The 17,986-nt window shown below is 44.3% G+C and overlaps 1 protein-coding gene across 1 annotated transcript in view; it reads left to right on the top strand.

Annotated features, from left to right (window-relative positions):
* scaper (S-phase cyclin A-associated protein in the ER) overlaps positions 1-17,986 on the top strand; it is a 67,520-nt gene that overhangs the window by 19,641 nt on the left and 29,893 nt on the right. Inside the window, exons 10-22 of the mRNA XM_056281619.1 lie at positions 961-1,128; positions 1,254-1,320; positions 1,433-1,550; positions 1,835-1,946; positions 2,419-2,559; positions 2,892-3,047; positions 3,156-3,298; positions 3,835-3,916; positions 4,013-4,165; positions 6,277-6,384; positions 10,901-11,037; positions 14,966-15,031; positions 15,225-15,348. Of these exons, the coding sequence (XP_056137594.1) occupies positions 961-1,128; positions 1,254-1,320; positions 1,433-1,550; positions 1,835-1,946; positions 2,419-2,559; positions 2,892-3,047; positions 3,156-3,298; positions 3,835-3,916; positions 4,013-4,165; positions 6,277-6,384; positions 10,901-11,037; positions 14,966-15,031; positions 15,225-15,348 (1,575 nt within the window). The remainder of the gene's footprint in view (positions 1-960; positions 1,129-1,253; positions 1,321-1,432; positions 1,551-1,834; positions 1,947-2,418; positions 2,560-2,891; positions 3,048-3,155; positions 3,299-3,834; positions 3,917-4,012; positions 4,166-6,276; positions 6,385-10,900; positions 11,038-14,965; positions 15,032-15,224; positions 15,349-17,986) is intronic.

Below are 17,986 nucleotides of genomic sequence, written 5' to 3'. Positions count from 1 at the left end.
GGGGGGTGTTTACAATCACAGCACGGTGACAGATGTATTGTTAGCTCCCCCGTTCAGGGATGGTCATTCCCTCGTAACATAGATGGCCTGTTTGACTCCCCGTTCAAACCAGCGTTCCTCCCTATCAAGGATGTGCACATCCTCACCCTTGAAAGAGTGGCCACTGGCCTGTAGATGGGTGTAGACTGTTGTGCCATTCTCTTGGCCGACGTCTATTTAGTTTTCTCGATGTACGAGTCACTGCAATTGTTTATAAGGGTGGGGGTACCTGCAGTCAGTTGAGACCGCAGAGGTTACTTAGATGAGCGATGAAACGCTTCTCTCAATAAACGAGTCCGGATGAACTGATTCATCTTTCTGTGATTTCTTACCTGGATTATTGAGCATGCATAAAGACATACCCTTAAGAACGTTTAAATTTCTTCCAAGATTGGGGTAAAGTCACCTTTCATTTAGATATGATTGGATTTAGTTCAGTCATCTAAATAGACATTTCAAAGACAGATATGTCAACCATATATCAAGGTTTATAAGCAAGCGATCAGGGATATGTTATCTGCTGCCTCCTCCCACCATCTCTTCATCCTCACAGTGAACATGTCTTTGCATGACTCCTGAATGCTTTCTCACTTGTGATTGCTGTGGTGATTGTGTGGTAGAATTTGTAATGGGGTTGATTTTCTTAGACCTATTGGATTTCAGTAAAATAAGACAGACTAATTGGGGAAGGTGATATATATATATATATATATATATATATATATATATATATATATATATATATATATATATATATATATATATATATATATATAATATGTAGACTGTAAATCAAAACAAATTAATTTCTTGATACACAAAGCAGGTTTTTTTTCTGACCAACTAATGAGTTTTGCAAAATTGACCTTCGTTGTGAAACACTGTATGTTTGAGTTTGTGTCTGTGCCCCGGTGTGTCCAGCCCCAGTCCATGGCAGAGGTCCTTGCTAAGAAAGAGGAGCTGGCTGACCGCCTGGAGCGGGCCAATGAGGAGGCCATTGCTAGTGCTATTGCTGAGGAGGAGCAGCTGACTAGAGAAATTCAGGCTGAGAATGACCACCTCGAGACGGACACTGAAAGTGACTTCTCAGTAAGATTTCCCATGCGTATGCTATATTTTCTTTTTGACTTTGAGTTGGGCGTACAGCTTGAGGTTGATTTTTAAGCATATGTAAGATGTCACTGTGTTAATATCACTATTGCTCTCTCCTAAAGGCTAGCATTGGCAGCGGAGGATGTGGACTCAACATGGATTGGAACGATATGCTGGCAGATTATGATGGTATGAGCATCTACTTTGTTTATTTTTTGGGCAGCTGAGCCCTTACTCTCGGCTGTAGCATATCCCCCCTCCCAACCTTCTCGTTGATTCCATTTGCTGCCGTTCCCTGTAGCTCGGGAACCATGGCGTCAAAGTACTTCATGGGGGGACATGGTGGAAGAGGAACCTGCCCGGCCTCCAGGACATGGGATCCACATGCATGAGAAATTGTCCTCACCCTCACGTAAAAGGTGGGACCTACATCTTACCATGTTTATCTTTCATTGTTATCTTGGGGCTGTCCATTACAGTAAACTCTCCTACTCAAAACTGTGGGCTGCAAATTTCATAGCATAAACTTTCCTTCGTTGCCCTTTTGTGAGACAGGTGCAAATGTTATTCCTCGGCTGTCTACTGCTCAAAGGCCTGTATCTCTTCTATTTAGTTTACCGCTGCCACAAAAATGGAAGGTCAAACTCAGCAATGGTGAGGACACAGAACACAATATAAGGTTAACATCTTGTTTGTCTGTCAGAACTATTGCCGAGTCCAAGAAGAAACACGAGGAGAAGCAGCTGAAGGCCCAGCAGCTGAGGGACAAGCTGCGCGAGGAGAAGACTCACAAACTCCAAAAGCTGCTGGAGCGGGTAAGCAATCGAAGGAAAGCATCCTGACAAAAACCCTGTGCATGAGTTAAATTCAGAGTGGCCCATGGGGAGAGGCTCTGTCAGCACACTGCCAGATAGAGTCACTAAAAATCACAGCCCTCCATTCTCATCCAAGCCAGCTGGTCGCAGAGACTTGCGAGGGAGACCCCAGGCCAAAATCAGCAGCCTTTCATAAAGTTTGTTTTTGTTCTCCGGGCCCTGGTGAGATGATTGAGACTTAGAATAAATCAGGATTAACCACATAAATACATAAAGTGGTTATATTCACATTAATCCCCATGTGGGTGCGAGAGGAGAGGGTAGCAACTGATGTATCAAGAAACCATAGTCTGTCTTCTCAGCTTGGAGAATGTACATCGTGCGAAATGAGCTGACCTTTGCAGTTTTTTCTTTTTTCTCTGGCAAGTTCATTCTAACCCCCTTCACACTGCTCACTTTTCACTCTCTCCAGGAGAAGGAGGTGAGGAAATGGAAGGAGGGGCTGTTGGATCAGCGTCGCAAGATGATGGAGGAGAAGCTGTTGCATGCAGAGTTCAAGCGGGAGCTGCAGCTCCAGGCTATTGTGAAGAAGGCTCAGGAGGAGGAAGCCAAGGTAGTGGAGAAATTCCCCCAGAGTACTGGAGCCCCACATGTCTGATTGTTCAGGAATTTTCCATATTAAGACTGATCCTTACGGTCATATTTTGTATTCTATTTTAAAAAATTTTTGGGGTGGGGGTTCCTAAATGTCCATATGACATCATTACGTAACATTTGACTTTTTTTAAGTCTAAATTTTGCCATTGAAAAGTCCCACTGTAACTTTTTTCATCAGGAGAAATCGATATCTGTCACAGATTGCATATTGTCTTCTTTTGTTTTTCCCCAATATAAAGGGCTTCACGTAGCCCTTCCTCTCATATGATTGTGTTTTTGCCTTTGCAGGTTAACGAAATAGCTTTCATCAACACGCTGGAGGCCCAGAACAAGAGGCATGACGTTCTGGCCAAGCTGAATGAGTACGAAACACGCCTGAGTGAGCTGCAGGAGGAGCGACAGAGGAGACAGGAGGAGAAGCAAGCCCGGGACGAGGCCGTGCAGGTATCAACACTGATGATAAGAAATGCCCCCCTCCCTTCCCCCTTAGGCCCTCAAGAAGTAATCTGTATATCGAGGTTTCCCTTCTCTTCTGTGCCCAAATCCCCCCAGGAGCGTAAGCGGGCCCTGGAAGCAGAGCGGCAGGCCAGGGTGGAGGAGCTGCTGATGCGAAGGAAGGAACAGGAGGCGCGTATCGAACAGCAGAAGCAGGAGAAGGAGAGGGCCCGGGAGGACGCAGCACGGGAGAGGGCCAGGTCCAGGAATCAATCCCTTTTACAGTCATCAGTTGTCTGACAAGTATACTGAGAAGCTCAAAGCTGGCTTCAGAGGCAGCAGGAAATGTTTTGGGATGAAAATAATCCTTCAAATATCTTTTGTTTTCCTGTGATGCAAATAAGTTGGTAACGAAATGAAACCCACCTTTAGGTGTTATCGGGATTAAGAATAAAATAGACCGTCAAGCATCTGTGTTTTTAATAAACATAGTATAATGGTCTATTCGTTGTGTTTACAAAAGCTACAGTGGTAAATGTTCATTAGCGTCCCGATGAAAACAAAACTGTAACTAATCATAATTAGCTTTGTAAATGGAAATTAGGATGAAATGTAAATGTTCTCATGTTCCAACAGTTTTTGTTTGTTACGGTAATTTTTTTTTTTTTATGTAGTTATCACCACATTTTTGCCATGGGAAAACAAGGTGGTCGAAACAACTTTTTGCGTCCTGTTTGGATGTCAAATTCTGATTCACTGTGAATGGGTTTTCACTGTTCTCCTCCGTCCTCCTCAGAGACCGAGAGGAGCGTTTGGCAGCCCTGAGCGCTGCTCAGCAAGAAGCCATGGAGGAGTTGCAGAAGAAAATCCAGATGAAAGTAAATTGGACTTTGCTACATCACACCTCCACCATCACCTGTTCACTTTATTTATATATATATATCCCCCACTTTGTTTTTGTTTTTTTTCCTCAGCATGACGAAAGCAGTCGGAGGCACATGGAGCAGATCGAGCAGAGGAAGGAGAAGGCAGCAGAGCTGAGCAGTGGTAGACATGCCAACACAGATTATGCACCCAAACTGACGCCATATGAACGCAAGAAACAGTGCTCTCTCTGCAGTGTCATGGTATGTACCGTTTCATCATGTCACTCGTTGAGTGTGTTATTTGCGATACTGTGACACCCTCATTTATAGCGTGTCACCTCACTGAAATGCACCATCTGACAACTGTCCCGTAGTTTGAACATCTAATGTTACTCTAGAATGGTGCTGAATGTGCTTTCATGGGAAATTGAAAATAAGTGTGTAGCGTTATTTTCTCACCATCGAGAGAAACGTTCACTCATCACATCACTGCGTCCCTCTCATGAGCTAACTTAGAAGTTGGCGGTTTTACTTGTGCCACTCGGGAGACCCGGTTTAAAATTGTGCAAAACCATTACGTGGATTGACAAGACCATACCGGATCGGTCGAGGCGCCATACCAGATTGGTCAAGGCCCGGGTTAACAACGACCACCATTGGTGCTGTGCTTTCAAAGGGTAGCGATGGAAACTATAAAATCTGCTGTGACGACCCCTGAGAAACGGAACAAGCCGAAAGTAGAAGATGACCCGGGAGATAGGGCACAGATAAGGTGGCTGCGGCGGAGCGGCTCTTTTGTGTTATTTGGCAGGCAGCATGAGAGCTGGCTTCAATGAGGATTTAACTGCATTGATTAAACCCAAACTCTTGGATGACGAACTATGGCAGGACGTGATTACATTTTTTCTAGTGTTGGGTAACAAATCACAGACAGACACATTTATCTGTCGTGGACCAGCTATTGTGGCAACAAGGGTGAGACACCTTGCGGCTGCGAAGCAACATCAGATAAATAGGAGGGTGGAGGAGGGACATGGGGTATCTTGTTAAAATGTTAGATGACCTTGGCCAGCATCTGACACCAGAGATCATGGATGGGTCAGCAGTGAGCACTCTATTTAATGACATTAAACACAGGCCATCTTTGAGTGGGCTTTGTTCCAGCACTGGGAGGACAGCACCATTGCCTGCTCCACACCTGCCCCTGGTCGTAGCTATCTCTCAGCATTGCACATTGCATCACACATACTTTACCAATGTACAGTATCCTGGAGCGCAGTCTGGCACCTAATCTCACAAATAAAGCAAATTCCAGGGCGAGCACAAAAAGCGGATTTAAAATGTCGTGCCAGGGCCCCAGTGTTCCCCCCAGCACTCTATAGTTAAGGCAGGCTGCCTTAGCAAGAATTGTTGCTCAAAAATTCCTCAAAATGTGTTTTTCACTGTACAGCCGGGTTTCGTTCGGACCCGTCTCGCATGCAAATGACACGGTCAAAAAGCATCTCCTGGTCAAAACCGCATCACTAAAAACAGTGAGGGGATGCTACAGCAGATAAACCCCGAAAGTCCACATTCTGTCATCCCTTCAGTCCTTTTTATTTGGAACGTGAGCGAGACTACAACTATGGATGAATAAGAACACCCTAGGAAAAAGAACCCCTTGCTGATCAGCTGTGTATGGTATTTCAGTAGTTGTCTGGGAAGGTTTCAACATCGTTCACGTCGTTGATGTTTCTTTTCATCAATGTTTCTTTCAATTTTCGAGTCACTGTTGGTGTGCAATTCAGCGCTGTTGAGTAAATCAACTTCAGCTAAACCAATAAGCAACACAAGTGGGCCAGTCGTCACCTAATATCATGTGTAAAACTAAACAGAGGTCTAGCTACACGAGATTATTGTTACATGCAGTGACTCAACTGTAGTTGTGATGTTTTGACCAAAGATAGCTGAAAAAGGGGGGGGGTGGTCCAAAATAACTTTTGTACATATATTCATTGATGTTTCTATAATATTAAAAAAAAAAAAAGAGAGAGAGAAACGGGCTGCATCCTGATCACTAACCACCACCCAACCCCTTTGCCCCTATGGCAAAGGTCATACGATGGGGTTTAGGAAATACTTGACATTTCAATTGCTTTAGTCATTGTTTTTAGTCATTATTGCGAGTACTACACAATGTGACAGCAGAGTAATTGTCAACTGTGTAGCTTGCAGAATTGAGAACAGGCAGCAGGTCATGTCCTATTGAAAAGTCTTGTGTAGTGTATCATTTCCCTAGCCCTCCCACGGGGCTCCTCTGACCCTTTCTTCCCTCCCCCTGTCTCCATTGTGTCTTCAGCGGTGACCTCTGACCACTGCGTTTGTGTTTGCAGATCACCTCAGAGGTGCACCTGTTCAGTCACACCAAGGGCAAGAAGCACCAGCAGGCTGTACGAGACAGTAGCAGCATCCAGGGACGGGAGCTGTCTGACGAGGAAGTGGTGCGTATCCGCCCCCTTCACCTCACCCCTCACCTTCACCTCGCAAGCACAAAGCTAACAACAGCTATACACCCCACCCCCCTCAAAAGAAAGCTTCTCTAGTGCCACCTGTATATAAAAGGTGATTGCCTTTTATGACAGGGTCATTATTATTGTTTATGCATCTCCTCATATATTGTGAGGTCTCCATTGCCCTGCTTTGCGAGATTACAAATGGGCCTGGAAATGTACACAGTTAGGGTTCAGCGCTTCAGTGGAGGGGTGACATCACCCCCTTGTTTCTCTGGGCTGTTTTGTCCCGGAGTGCTTTCCATGGGAAGGCAGATCGTTAAAGCAAGGTAACCTCTCAGGCTGCAATATGAGATTGGCTTTTCAACAGCTCTCTTTGTGAAGCTGACAACTGTTGGTGCTATACGCAGCACCTTTGGCCCCAGCACCTCCTTCATTCAAAGCTTCTTTCAGTGAGGAATAATTGATACCCCGCTCCTTCCCCTCTTCTAAATCATTTCCTTTCCGAATGCAGGTCATTTTTTTTCTGTTTGACAGTATGATAAATAAGGCAATAGAGAAAAGCAGCTCACCAATATAGAGAGCTGTAAACAGTTCATATACGAGTAGTACCTCCAATACACTGGCAATGTATTCTGCTCATTATGATATGGCTTTGCTGGTAGCAAATTGTTGAATTTTTAATTGTAATGATTTTAGTAATAGTAATTGATTTTTTATTTTTTTTGCACTTTTTATTTTTAACAGTATTTAAAATACAAACAAAGTACAGAACAAGAGGTCTTGCTTGTTATCATCCAACACCAAAGACAGATATACAGCGATTTCAGCAATGTTGCCTAATGAGAAAGAAGAGAGAGAGAGGAGAAAAAAACCCCCAATCAACAACACTTTCCTTTAAGTAGCAGTCCCATTTTTTCCAGTATTTTTCTCCTTTGTCTTTCTGTAAACGAAGGGTGAAACTCATATTTTCCATGGAGCATATGTAATTGATAATTCCAGTAAAAAGGTCCATATTTGGAGGATTTCTCTGCAGCCAACATTTGGTGACAGCTTTTTTAGATGCTACTAGGAAATTTTTCAGGAGGTAGGCATCACCTTTACATAAGTTTTTAGGGGGAAACTCCCAAGATACAGAGAGGAGAAAGACGCATCAATATTAAAACCCAGGATCCTAGATCTCAAACGTCCCACTTTCCAAGTTTTCTGTGACCCAGCACTCTTGCTGGAGAGAGTGTGGATCAATGCAAGTGGACCATGCTCATATTCAACCTTTTTGGGAAAAAGTAATAGTAATTGTTGAAGTTTTTTTCCCTCAGATGTTAATCAGCATGCTAATAAAGGAAGGTTTAACCCAAACCCAACATCACCTTATGCCCTTAAAATTATCGTACTTCCAGCCTCTTCTAAATGGTGTACTTATAACAGACTGTAATACACATATTCGTAGTGAATGCCAGTTCCAACTTGGTGTGGCTGTATCAGAAGATTACAGAAATACTTTTGTTCCACATTTTCATTTGATGTGTGAAAGGTAATCAACCAATCCAGTACGTCTGAGTACTTTGTTTAGATGGGTTTAGCTGGCCCCTCATTATTTATGTCAGAGCTCATTTTTGGTGTGCTCTATTTCATTCACGCAACTGCCAACTCTATTCCAGACTGTGCCTCCATAACTCTTTCTGCAATGAAAGATTTTTAATTAAAATGAAGATGGTTGGCTGAACTGTGCCGGGGTCAGTCCATAGTTTTTCAGAGCAAGCGGCAGCAAATGCCCTGCGCCTTCATATTTAGTCGCTTTCTCTCATTCTGAAAGACTCTCAAATTAAATTGAAAATGCGATTATCAACAGGGCCAGATAGATGTGCAGGGAGAATGCCTGGGATTGCAATCACTCTCCTTCCTCGTACTCATGCGTTATCATCCATCCTGGTTTAATATGATGGAGGTGATGTCCAGGACCCCTGACATCTGACACATGGGATGATTGTATGGATCACCTTTTGACATGGCACATCAAAAACACTGGTGGCCTCTGTGAGAGCAGGCTCATCCCCCTCCACTGTCAGCCCCTGTCGGGGCAGGCTTGGCCAGCAGAGGGATCACTAGGGCTGTAAAGGGGATCAGCCAAACACTGGGTACCAGCACTGACCTCCCAAAGGCCACAAACAGCCCTAAAGGTCTTGCAGTTAAAGCAACGCTGATGGCCACTCATTGAGGAAGCTGATGAAATATCTGGTGTGCCAGCTGAAGCTTGCTGGGGCCTCCCAGGCTGTTCTGAGAACCGGTGGTTGTCGAGGAGCGAACGTTACTGATATCATGTAGGGCAACTGTTCACCATGCTATAAAAAGAACGCAGAGGAAACCGGATCACAGAGTAAGATAGGTTTGGACCATTTTTATTTAACCAAGTTTCTGTTTAAGTTTCAGGGCTTATTTTCCCTTTTTTTTGTTGTTGTACTGTATTACCGGGCACTCCTTGAATGTCACTGATAGCATTCAATTTAACACAAAAAAGTCATGTGAACTGCTGTCGTGATGGTAACTCAATACAGTGTCGCATCATATCTTACCTAGTAGCCAACATGAAATAACAGCTGTCTGTTTCACACCAAATGGAAAGCCTACCTCTCAGGCCTTTTGTATGTGACAAAAGCAGTACTGGGAGAGCATATCATTTGGAGTGTGTATGTGTGTGTCAGAGAGAAAGATATGTTTAGAGTGGTGTTGTATTACTCCCTCCAGAGCCAGTCTACGGTATTGTGCAGTAGCAGTGCCTTCAGGTCAGTCTCGTCGCTCCTTTGTGTCAATGGTTGAGGTAGACACCTGTCTGTCATCCAGTCTGACCATCTGAAACACTCCTCACACACTACGGCATTGCCGTAGTAGAGAACAATCCCCTGCTTAGCTGTAGAAGATGATATCTGGTCATCAGTATCATGCATGCTGATGTCTAAGTGATCATTATCCACTTATCTGTGTTCTGCTGTGTTTGATGGACCTAAAATTCAAGCTCCCATGAAGTTACCACGGTGATTTTGATATGGTTAGTATCTTGGAGGTGTTGCTGAAACAATTCCATTAAGTGGGGCGGTAGTGAACCGGGCTGCCTTTCAGGGTGATTACTGCCTCTCCAGCAAAGGACGGCTACAGTCATGACTGAGCCACGTAGCGTCAGGGAGAAGAGGGTAGAGGTGTGCACTCACGCTCACTAAAACACACGTGTAAAGATTAAGTCCTATCAAGAGTATACAATACTCCCATACATTGTAATGCTATTTTCATACACAACATCATTTAATTCTAGTGATTGTATGTTTGAATGAGGCTCCGAAAGCAGTCCAAAATTACCACGTTAGTTCCTGTGCCAAATTTGTCAGTAAGTCATAAAAATTAAACATATGACAATTTAGTCTAGTTCTGCTCACCCAGGGACACCTGTGTTTCAAGGGTCCCCCTGAGTAGCTCTATTCAGACAGCAGGTGCACTGCAGATGTATGTTACCGAAGGGTACGGAATCCCACGCACAGGTTTAGCTACACTGCTGAATGGAAACCCCTTTATCTGCCGGGCCATCCTATCCTCTTGGGTGCCGGATGACAGGATAATTGGGTAATTGGTTTCTTGCACATACATCATGTTGATCAAATTGGGTTACATCCCTCCCTCTACCTCTCTCTCTCTCTCTCTCTCTCTCTCTCTCTCTCTCTCTCTCTCTCTCTCTCTCTCTCTCTCTCTCTCTCTCTCTCTCTCTTTCTTTCTCTCTCCCAGTGGATACATCGGAATCATCAGACAGGGCTGCTCGCTGCACATTAGAGAGGAAGCAACACCTCCAGCCCTTTAGCATGTCCATGGGCATGTGCCTTCTGAAAAGCACAGAATATTAGAAGCACCTTGGTAATTACAGGATATAATTGCTTCACGTGGAAGTGTAGAGCCACATGGTGCACAAAGGATACACATCTGCTATTATAGTGTGGCTCCACATCATAGACAGTGGATACACATCTGCTACTACAGTGTAGCTCCACATCATGCACAGTGGATACACATCTGCTACTATAGTGTAGACCCACGTGGTAATACATTGGGTACAGTCCTTGTGTTACAGTGAACCACCACAGGTGATAGCGTTCCTGTTAATTCTGTGTCTGTGGTAATTAAGAGAAATTGCTGCCCGTAATCATGGAACACGTTGGCATGAATCACTGCTCAGGAGGTGGCAGTTGATTTTTCCGTTCCCCGCGACCCTGAATAGGATAAGCGGCTTGGCAAGTAGATGGCTAGATGGAGAATATAGTGCTGTCGCTCTTGTTCCAATCCAAGATGATACAACATATTCTCAAATTGTCCTTTTTTTTTTTGTCTACTATCTGTCTTCCCGTGTTGGTTTGTTCTGTTGGCACCCAACTGAATAGATTCTTTAATTGTTTTAGTGGCTTATAGTGACAATTATGTTTTGTTGTTGAGAGCATTACTGATGAGCGGATTTATTTTCCCTCTTAAGGAGCATCTTTCCCTGAAGAAATACATCGTGGATATCGTGACAGACGGCTCCGTCTCTTCTGAGAGCCTGAAGGACGGAGAGGAGAGGCAGAAGGCACGCAAGAAGGCAAAGAAGCTCCGCGCAAGGATGAACTCCAGGTGATTTATCCATCCATCCCTCTTTCTTGTTATCGCTCTCGCTTGCTCTGTGTGTCTCTCTGTTTCTCTCTCTGTCACACCCTCTCAGAGGCACCGAGGATTACACTCTTCAGGGACATTTTATGAGTGACAAGTAGATGGAAAGCAGATGTTATGTGCATCCTGGCTGTCCATGGAGCATAACTGATGAGCTTAATTTATGACCACTTTCTGTGATTGGGCAAAACTGTGAATCGATCTGGGGGCCTCAGCTTTCACCTGTTAAGAGCTTTCCCCAAATTGCTGCCATGTCACTGCCAAAACTGAGGCATCCCTCAGTGTACAGTATGTATGTTAAAGTACGTATAAACCAAACCTATTTCTCTTTCTCTGAGGTATTGATTTTTAAATAAAGTATCAAAGAAAATCAATAGTAATCAACAAATAGGAGGCAATGCTTCTGGATATTAGAACCTGGCTCAGTCAGTTTAGTCTCAACAGGAATGAGGAAGTTCAGAGAGGGAGCCTAATGCCAACAACACCCAAGTTGTTCTGTCTCACAACAGTCATTGGTGCAGGTTAAAGAAGGGGAAAATAGAAGCAAGGTTAGGATGACATAAATGTCTGATATGTATTTGCAAAGCCACAGGCTTAAGCTGCACCTCGCTTAGCGAGATGACTTTATCGGTACTGCGTTTTCAGGGCATTACTTCTCCCCCCCTCAGACACAATGAGCATGCTTATGCTCTTCAGGAGAGTGTATATATTGAAAAGAAAAATAAGAGGTGCCAACAGCCTGAAACAACTGTCCCATTCTGCTACCCTGCTTTATTATCTGTGCTGCTGCTGTTGGCATTCTGGAGCTCAGCGGTGCTGAGAAAGTGACAACATGATCTGCCTCTGTTCACTGTCACTGCTGGTCTGGCCTGCTGAGACCAGCACTCAAAGGGAGCAAGCTTTCAGAGGTCATAAATAACACAAGAGCCCCAGTTAGTATAAAGGTGAGCTGCTCCACCACTGGGTGGAAATGAGCCATTTTATTGGAACACCTTATGGTGTCAGTAAAACGCAAGAGAAGTTTTCACTAGACTCCCAAGGCCGGCTTGCAGCCTGTGCTGCCATAAAGCCATGCGCACACAGTTTGACCCACCTGTTTTTTTTTTGTTTTTTTTTTGTGGCTTGGCTAACCTACCTCAGTAATAAGTCTTCTGGGCAGGAAAAAAGGCCAATAAATGGCATGTAAGTAGCCTGTCAGTTAGTGTCAGGATGGGTTCTGAACTTGGAAACCCGAGTTGCCACTTATACTCTTGTGTTAGCGGTTTGCCTGTCGCTGGTTGCCTGTGGTTTGCTCAGCAGGGAACAGAGTTGTGTGTGTGTGTGTCAGAAGGAGGTGTGTATCCAAAAGCCAGAGGTGAGCATAGCCCCAACTCATTTCACTCAGCCTGCTGCCCCAAGACGCCTCACATAAGCTCAGTGTATTTCATGCATATCGGGCTATTTTAAGTATTAGGTTGATTTTTGTCATTTATTTTCAGTTGTCTTTAGGCCCTTGTATATGTTACTCCACCTCCTTCCTCTTACTGTAATAATAGTTTAAAACACTAGCGGGCATACAATATATTCTGTTCCTTCCTCGCATTATAAATGCCAGTCCAGCTACAGCTGCAAACTAACTACAGCTGTAATAGTGCCCGACTTCCAAGTTTTATTTATTGTTTTGACCATGTGTTGTAATGTCAGCCCCTGTACTGTGTGGGTATTCTGTGATAAGTCTTTCAGAGTGGACTTGTTTTGCTGCTTACACAAGCTAAACCAGAGAAATGTGTAACAGTTGCCTCCTTGTTAAATACGTCGGTGCATAATAAATTAAGCCCTAAATCACGATGAACTGATTATTAGTTCTGCATTGTAGATTTGTGCTTTTTCCCTTTTTGCTGATTGCTGATATTTATTGCCCCGAACCCATTTAGCCGGACCTGCTGCTGACCATGATGAATAGCTCAGCAATTGCTCCCCGCTTAACCTGGGTGGGTGTAAACCTGTCAGAGATTAATATTGTAATATCTAGAATGACAAACGGGCCAGGTACAGTTCAGGCCCTTATGAAAGTGATCCCGCACCACTACTTGGCCTGCTCAGAGGACATGGCAAATGATGCTATCAAATACTGGACCCCCACTCACCTCCGCGATGGTTTAGCTAGACAGATTTACTTGGAGAATACCTGCAGCACTGAAGCATTTTGACCTTGCATTCACTTCCAGCTTCAGTGGTTGCTTGGTACAATACAATGCAATTCAGCAATAAGATAGACAACTGAATCCAGAGTGAGCCAAATCTTGTTACTGGGAGTCAAAAGTTTGTGTGTTGACTTTAATTGTAGAAACTAACATTTACTGCAGTGTTTTCTAGTTTCAAGTCAAGTTTTCAGGGAGAAAAAATCTACCCTCGTCTCAACCATTTAATTTGCCGCCAAAGCCAGTTGCAGCTTTCCTTGAGCTAAAATAAGTGTGCCGTTCATGCTTTCTTTGCATCCTCACATTTTTGATCATTTGGATATTTGATATGATAAAGCAAGGGTATTTCTTTTTCATCCTCAAAAATAATTTTGACACAACTAATCAAATTTTTATCAAATTTTAATCAAATTTAAATTTTAATTTTAAATTCTAATCAAATGCTCCTGTACAGCATTGGTCTGGAAACAAAGTGCAGGGTAATTTTTGGTTAACTAGCTCAAATTACGGTGGCGCAGTGGTTGGCGCAGTCGCCTCACAGCAAGAAAGGTCCTGGGTTCGAGCCCCGGGGTAGTCCAACTTTGGGGGTCGTCCTCTGTGTGGAGTTTGCTTGTTCTCCCCGTGTCTGTGTGGGTTTCCTCCGGGTGCTCCGGTTTCCTCCCACAGTCTAAAGACATGCAGGTCAGGTGAATTGGCCGTACTAAATTGTGTGTGTGTGTGTGTGTGTGTGTGTGTGTGTGTGTATGAGCCCTGTGATGGCCTGGTGGCCTGTCCAGGGTGTCTCCCTGCCTGCCACCCAATGACTGCTGGGATAGGCTCTAGCATCCCCACGACCCTGAGAGCAGGACGAGCGGCTTGGATAATGAATGAATAATCAAATTTTGAAAAGTTAACAATAGAGACCAAATGAGCACATATCTGTGTTTCAAAAGTCTTAAATGGAGGGTGGGGTTGCATGACACACCAGTGTCTTCTAATACTCCATGCTAGTTATCCGGTGCTGGTGGATGACTTGCTTTGAAAAGAAGAGTTTGAGAAATCTGGACTGGGCCTTCCTTGGTCCGGGTCTGTCCTCAGGGACACATCCACCTGTCCTCTTCCAGGAAGTGTTGGATTTTATCAGCTGATGGATGGATGGATGGATGGATGACCGTAAGGCTCTCTATCTAATTCTATCTAACTGATCAATACTTCTATCTTGTCCGGGAATGCCTGATTGACAAATAGATCTCTCTGATCCCAGAGTTGTGCCCCCTTATTATGCAACCCAGAGATACTGGTCCTATAATAACCGTGACCTCCAAGTAGGTCACATGTCAGAGGGGCTACAAAAGGCCTCTATTAACTGTTTATTTGACAGTGAGTAAAATAAAAAAAATCCAGCCGCCATTTTAAAGGTCTGACTTGAGGAAAGAAATATTTAGAGGTGGAATAAAGTCTGGATGACGGGGAGTAGATGGCAGCCAAGGCGCAGGTTCCCTGTGGAACGGATGTCTGATTATTTTAAGCCAAGTTACTTGGTGAGTGCCTGACAGGCCAAATAAACAGTCAGATTCAACTTGACCTGTCTCTCTCTCTCTCTCTCTCTCTCTCTCTCTCTCTCCCCCTATATGCTTTTCATCCTCTGATGTTCTTCACTAACGGGCCAAGCAACCTTTTTTTCCCCCTGCAGGATTCAAAGGCCTTTTCCTCCCTTCTCCTCCTCTTTGCAGGGCAAAGGAATATGAGACGTCAATGGAGCCGAAGACACAGGTCCCTGACTCCCCATACAAAGCCAAGTAAGTTTGTCTTGGCTCATTATTGATTATTTGTAATTTCAGAATTTTTTTTATTATTATTATTATTTTTTTACGGTAATGCTGGCAGTGGATCGAGGTCGCTTGCGATAGATAGCATGTGTGCGACAGTGTTTAGGAACAGTGTTAACAAGAGTGTTTAAGGACTTAAAATAATTCTCATTTCTATGATCAGGCTCCAGCGTCTGGTGAAGGACCTGTTGAAGCAGCTTCAGGGCCAAGACAGTGGCCAGTGGGCCAACAACAAAGTGTCTGGTCTGGACCGGACGCTGGGAGAGATCTCCCGCATCTTGGAGAAGATGGTAGAGCAATGCCTGAATTACTGAAAATGTCTAAATGGGTGTGGGGTTTTTTTTTCCCCCAGTTGTTTGCTTTGCAGTTACATTTTTGTTCAATTCTTTGGCCTGATATTTTGGATCAGAAAGGCACCCTATTCACCCTCGTAATTCTACTTTTAAACAGAAGTATGTTGAAATGTTTACTGATGCAATTTCACTTCCCCTTCCTCTTGGTTGCAAAAAAATGTGCAAATTTTCTGGGGGTGTTCTCCTACAGCGCACCAGCTCATCATATCTGCCGCCGTGCCATCAGCTGAAAACAGATTGGAGGGAGGTGGACGGAGGGTATGCCAGCGCTCTGGCAACTGAGAGGTCGTATTTGGCTGTTGCTCCCTCTGTCTCACTCTCCCGGCGTAGCGTATCACTTACCCCAAAGCCCCCCTGCCCCTCGGTTACTGGCTAATGCAGACCAGATTAGCTGTGTTTTCATTGTGCACATGGTACTAATAGAGGAGCTTCCTATCACGAGAGAGAGGATTGTCTCGTGTCTCGTAGGCTCGGATGGCTCAGATGTCATTGGTTTAGATGATTGTTAAATTGGATTTCCAAATGAAATGTCATTAATGCAAAAGACTTTATGGACCTTTGTCAGGAGCATTTCATGTTAAGTTGTTTATTTCTTGTCAGTATATTTGTTTAAGTCTGTGACATATTTTTGCAAGATGCATATAACAGTTGTTGATTGTGAAATGTTTTTCGATAAATTAATAACAGTGAACCAAGTGTTATTACATTTTTTTTTCCGGAGTGAAACTTGCATTCATTTGAGACTGTGAAGCGACTTGAACACCTGCCACGATATTTAAAAAGAGAAGTTTACACAACCCCCCCCCCCACCCCTTGTGTGACAAGCCATAAATTTCCTACCAGGTTGTGGTTCAAGCCGTCATAAATCCCATTGTGCGTGCCGGTGGGCGTGAGGATAGAGAGATAATGGTGTCTTCTCATTGATGAGTGGGTGGGCTGGACAGGCTATTACTGAATTTCCCCAGAGAGGCAAAGAAAGAAGTGACCGAGGTGGGAGGCATGGCACACTGTAAGGGGAGAGGAGGAGACCAACATGATGTGAGTAGCACACAAGCTGTCACTAAGACACAGGGGTCCCTCCCCTCAGCTCCACACACTCCCAACGGGAGGCTAGAGGTCACGGGGCCTGGAGCTAAGCTCCATTCAACATCGATGTCACCGGCACGCAGCACCAAGGCTTAGTCCTTGAGCTCTGGCCTTTTATTCCATCTTGCATATTTGCAAACTGTTTTATAGACACACTGCTTTTAAGTTTTTGTGTATTTTTTTTAAAACCCTACTGGCATTGCGGATTCATCCAGTTTATCTTCGACGCGAAGTTGTGTGTAGCCTCGGGATGGTGTGAGTGGTCAGCCAGCAAGGCAGCCTGGGGAGCACTTCCCTCTGTAATCCCTGGGCGAAATCAAATAAATAGAGTCTCCATCAGTATGGCCGTCTGGCCCCTGAGTCGCTTCAAGTCTCGACCATTTAGATTATTTGACCTAACAATCATCTCTTATGTCATTGGTTCACCTAAAGATTTGTTTTTCTCTGACATATCTGATTCAGTCTCTACTTACTCTGCTAATTCCACTGCTAATTCCACAGACAACACCCCCCCTCCCCCCGAATCTCTCCAAACTGATGTATTAATCCCCCTTCCCCTGCTCTGCGGGCCCAGTCCTGTCTCTGACCTTAGCGCAGCTCTCCCTTTGTGGTCGCTAATGGTTTATTTTGTATCAAACCAGACTTTACAATTGGGTGAATGAGAAGAACTTTTCTTTTTTTTCCTCTCCCCAACGCCTTTTTTTCCTTTTCTTTCTTATTTTACTTACTGGTCTCTTGCCTTGTATTTATATACTGTCTTAACTGTTTACCACCGCTTTCATGCGAAGCCCAGCCAGAAAAGGGGGCAAGGTTTATGACAGCCGAGGAACCGTCAGGAACACCGCGCTCTCAGAGCCAGCGGCGGCAGACTGTATTTACATTTTCATTTGCCAGCTTGTCGGGATCTTGTCGAGCCAACCGGTGGGCTTTGTAAGGAGTTGTGCCACGGGATATGGGGGTGGGGGTGGGGGGACACACAGCAGGAAGGGAGTGTTTTTCTGATATGGGTCTCCAGCAGACTGACGGATACAGTCCAGATCAGCTGTGTCAGAACTTTGTCAGAAACAACAAAGGTGACTCGCAGCGAGTTTGTCGGTTTTGTTTAGAAATTCCCCATTTCAATGAGGGAAATCATTCTTCTGGGGCACCTGGATTGAATTGCGAGTGTTAGTGTTGTAGATCACTCTTCCCGTGTTGTTTGTTTTAAGAAACCCCTTCGCAAAGTACCCAACTGACATAATGGGCAAGTATGTCGGTACGGCTGTTTTTGTAAAGTAGTCTGTTGTGCGGCAAATGTTTGATTGACGTTGACCATTAATGAAGCTAATTGTTTTTCCAGTGCCACATTACCACTGTTTTTGTACCTTTATGAAATCATCATCGGTTGCGACTTACGTAAATGTCTCATTCCTTTCCTCACTCCAAGTTTGGTCCGTCTCACTCAGTTGAAATCCTGAGTCAAGCACAAAGACGTTAATTAGTCATT

The sequence above is a fragment of the Lampris incognitus genome, chromosome 6 (genome assembly GCF_029633865.1).
Source record: "Lampris incognitus isolate fLamInc1 chromosome 6, fLamInc1.hap2, whole genome shotgun sequence".
Taxonomy (NCBI): domain Eukaryota; kingdom Metazoa; phylum Chordata; class Actinopteri; order Lampriformes; family Lampridae; genus Lampris; species Lampris incognitus.
The sequence above is the reverse complement of the archived record's forward strand: the minus strand, read 5'-3'. Positions and strand labels throughout refer to the sequence as shown.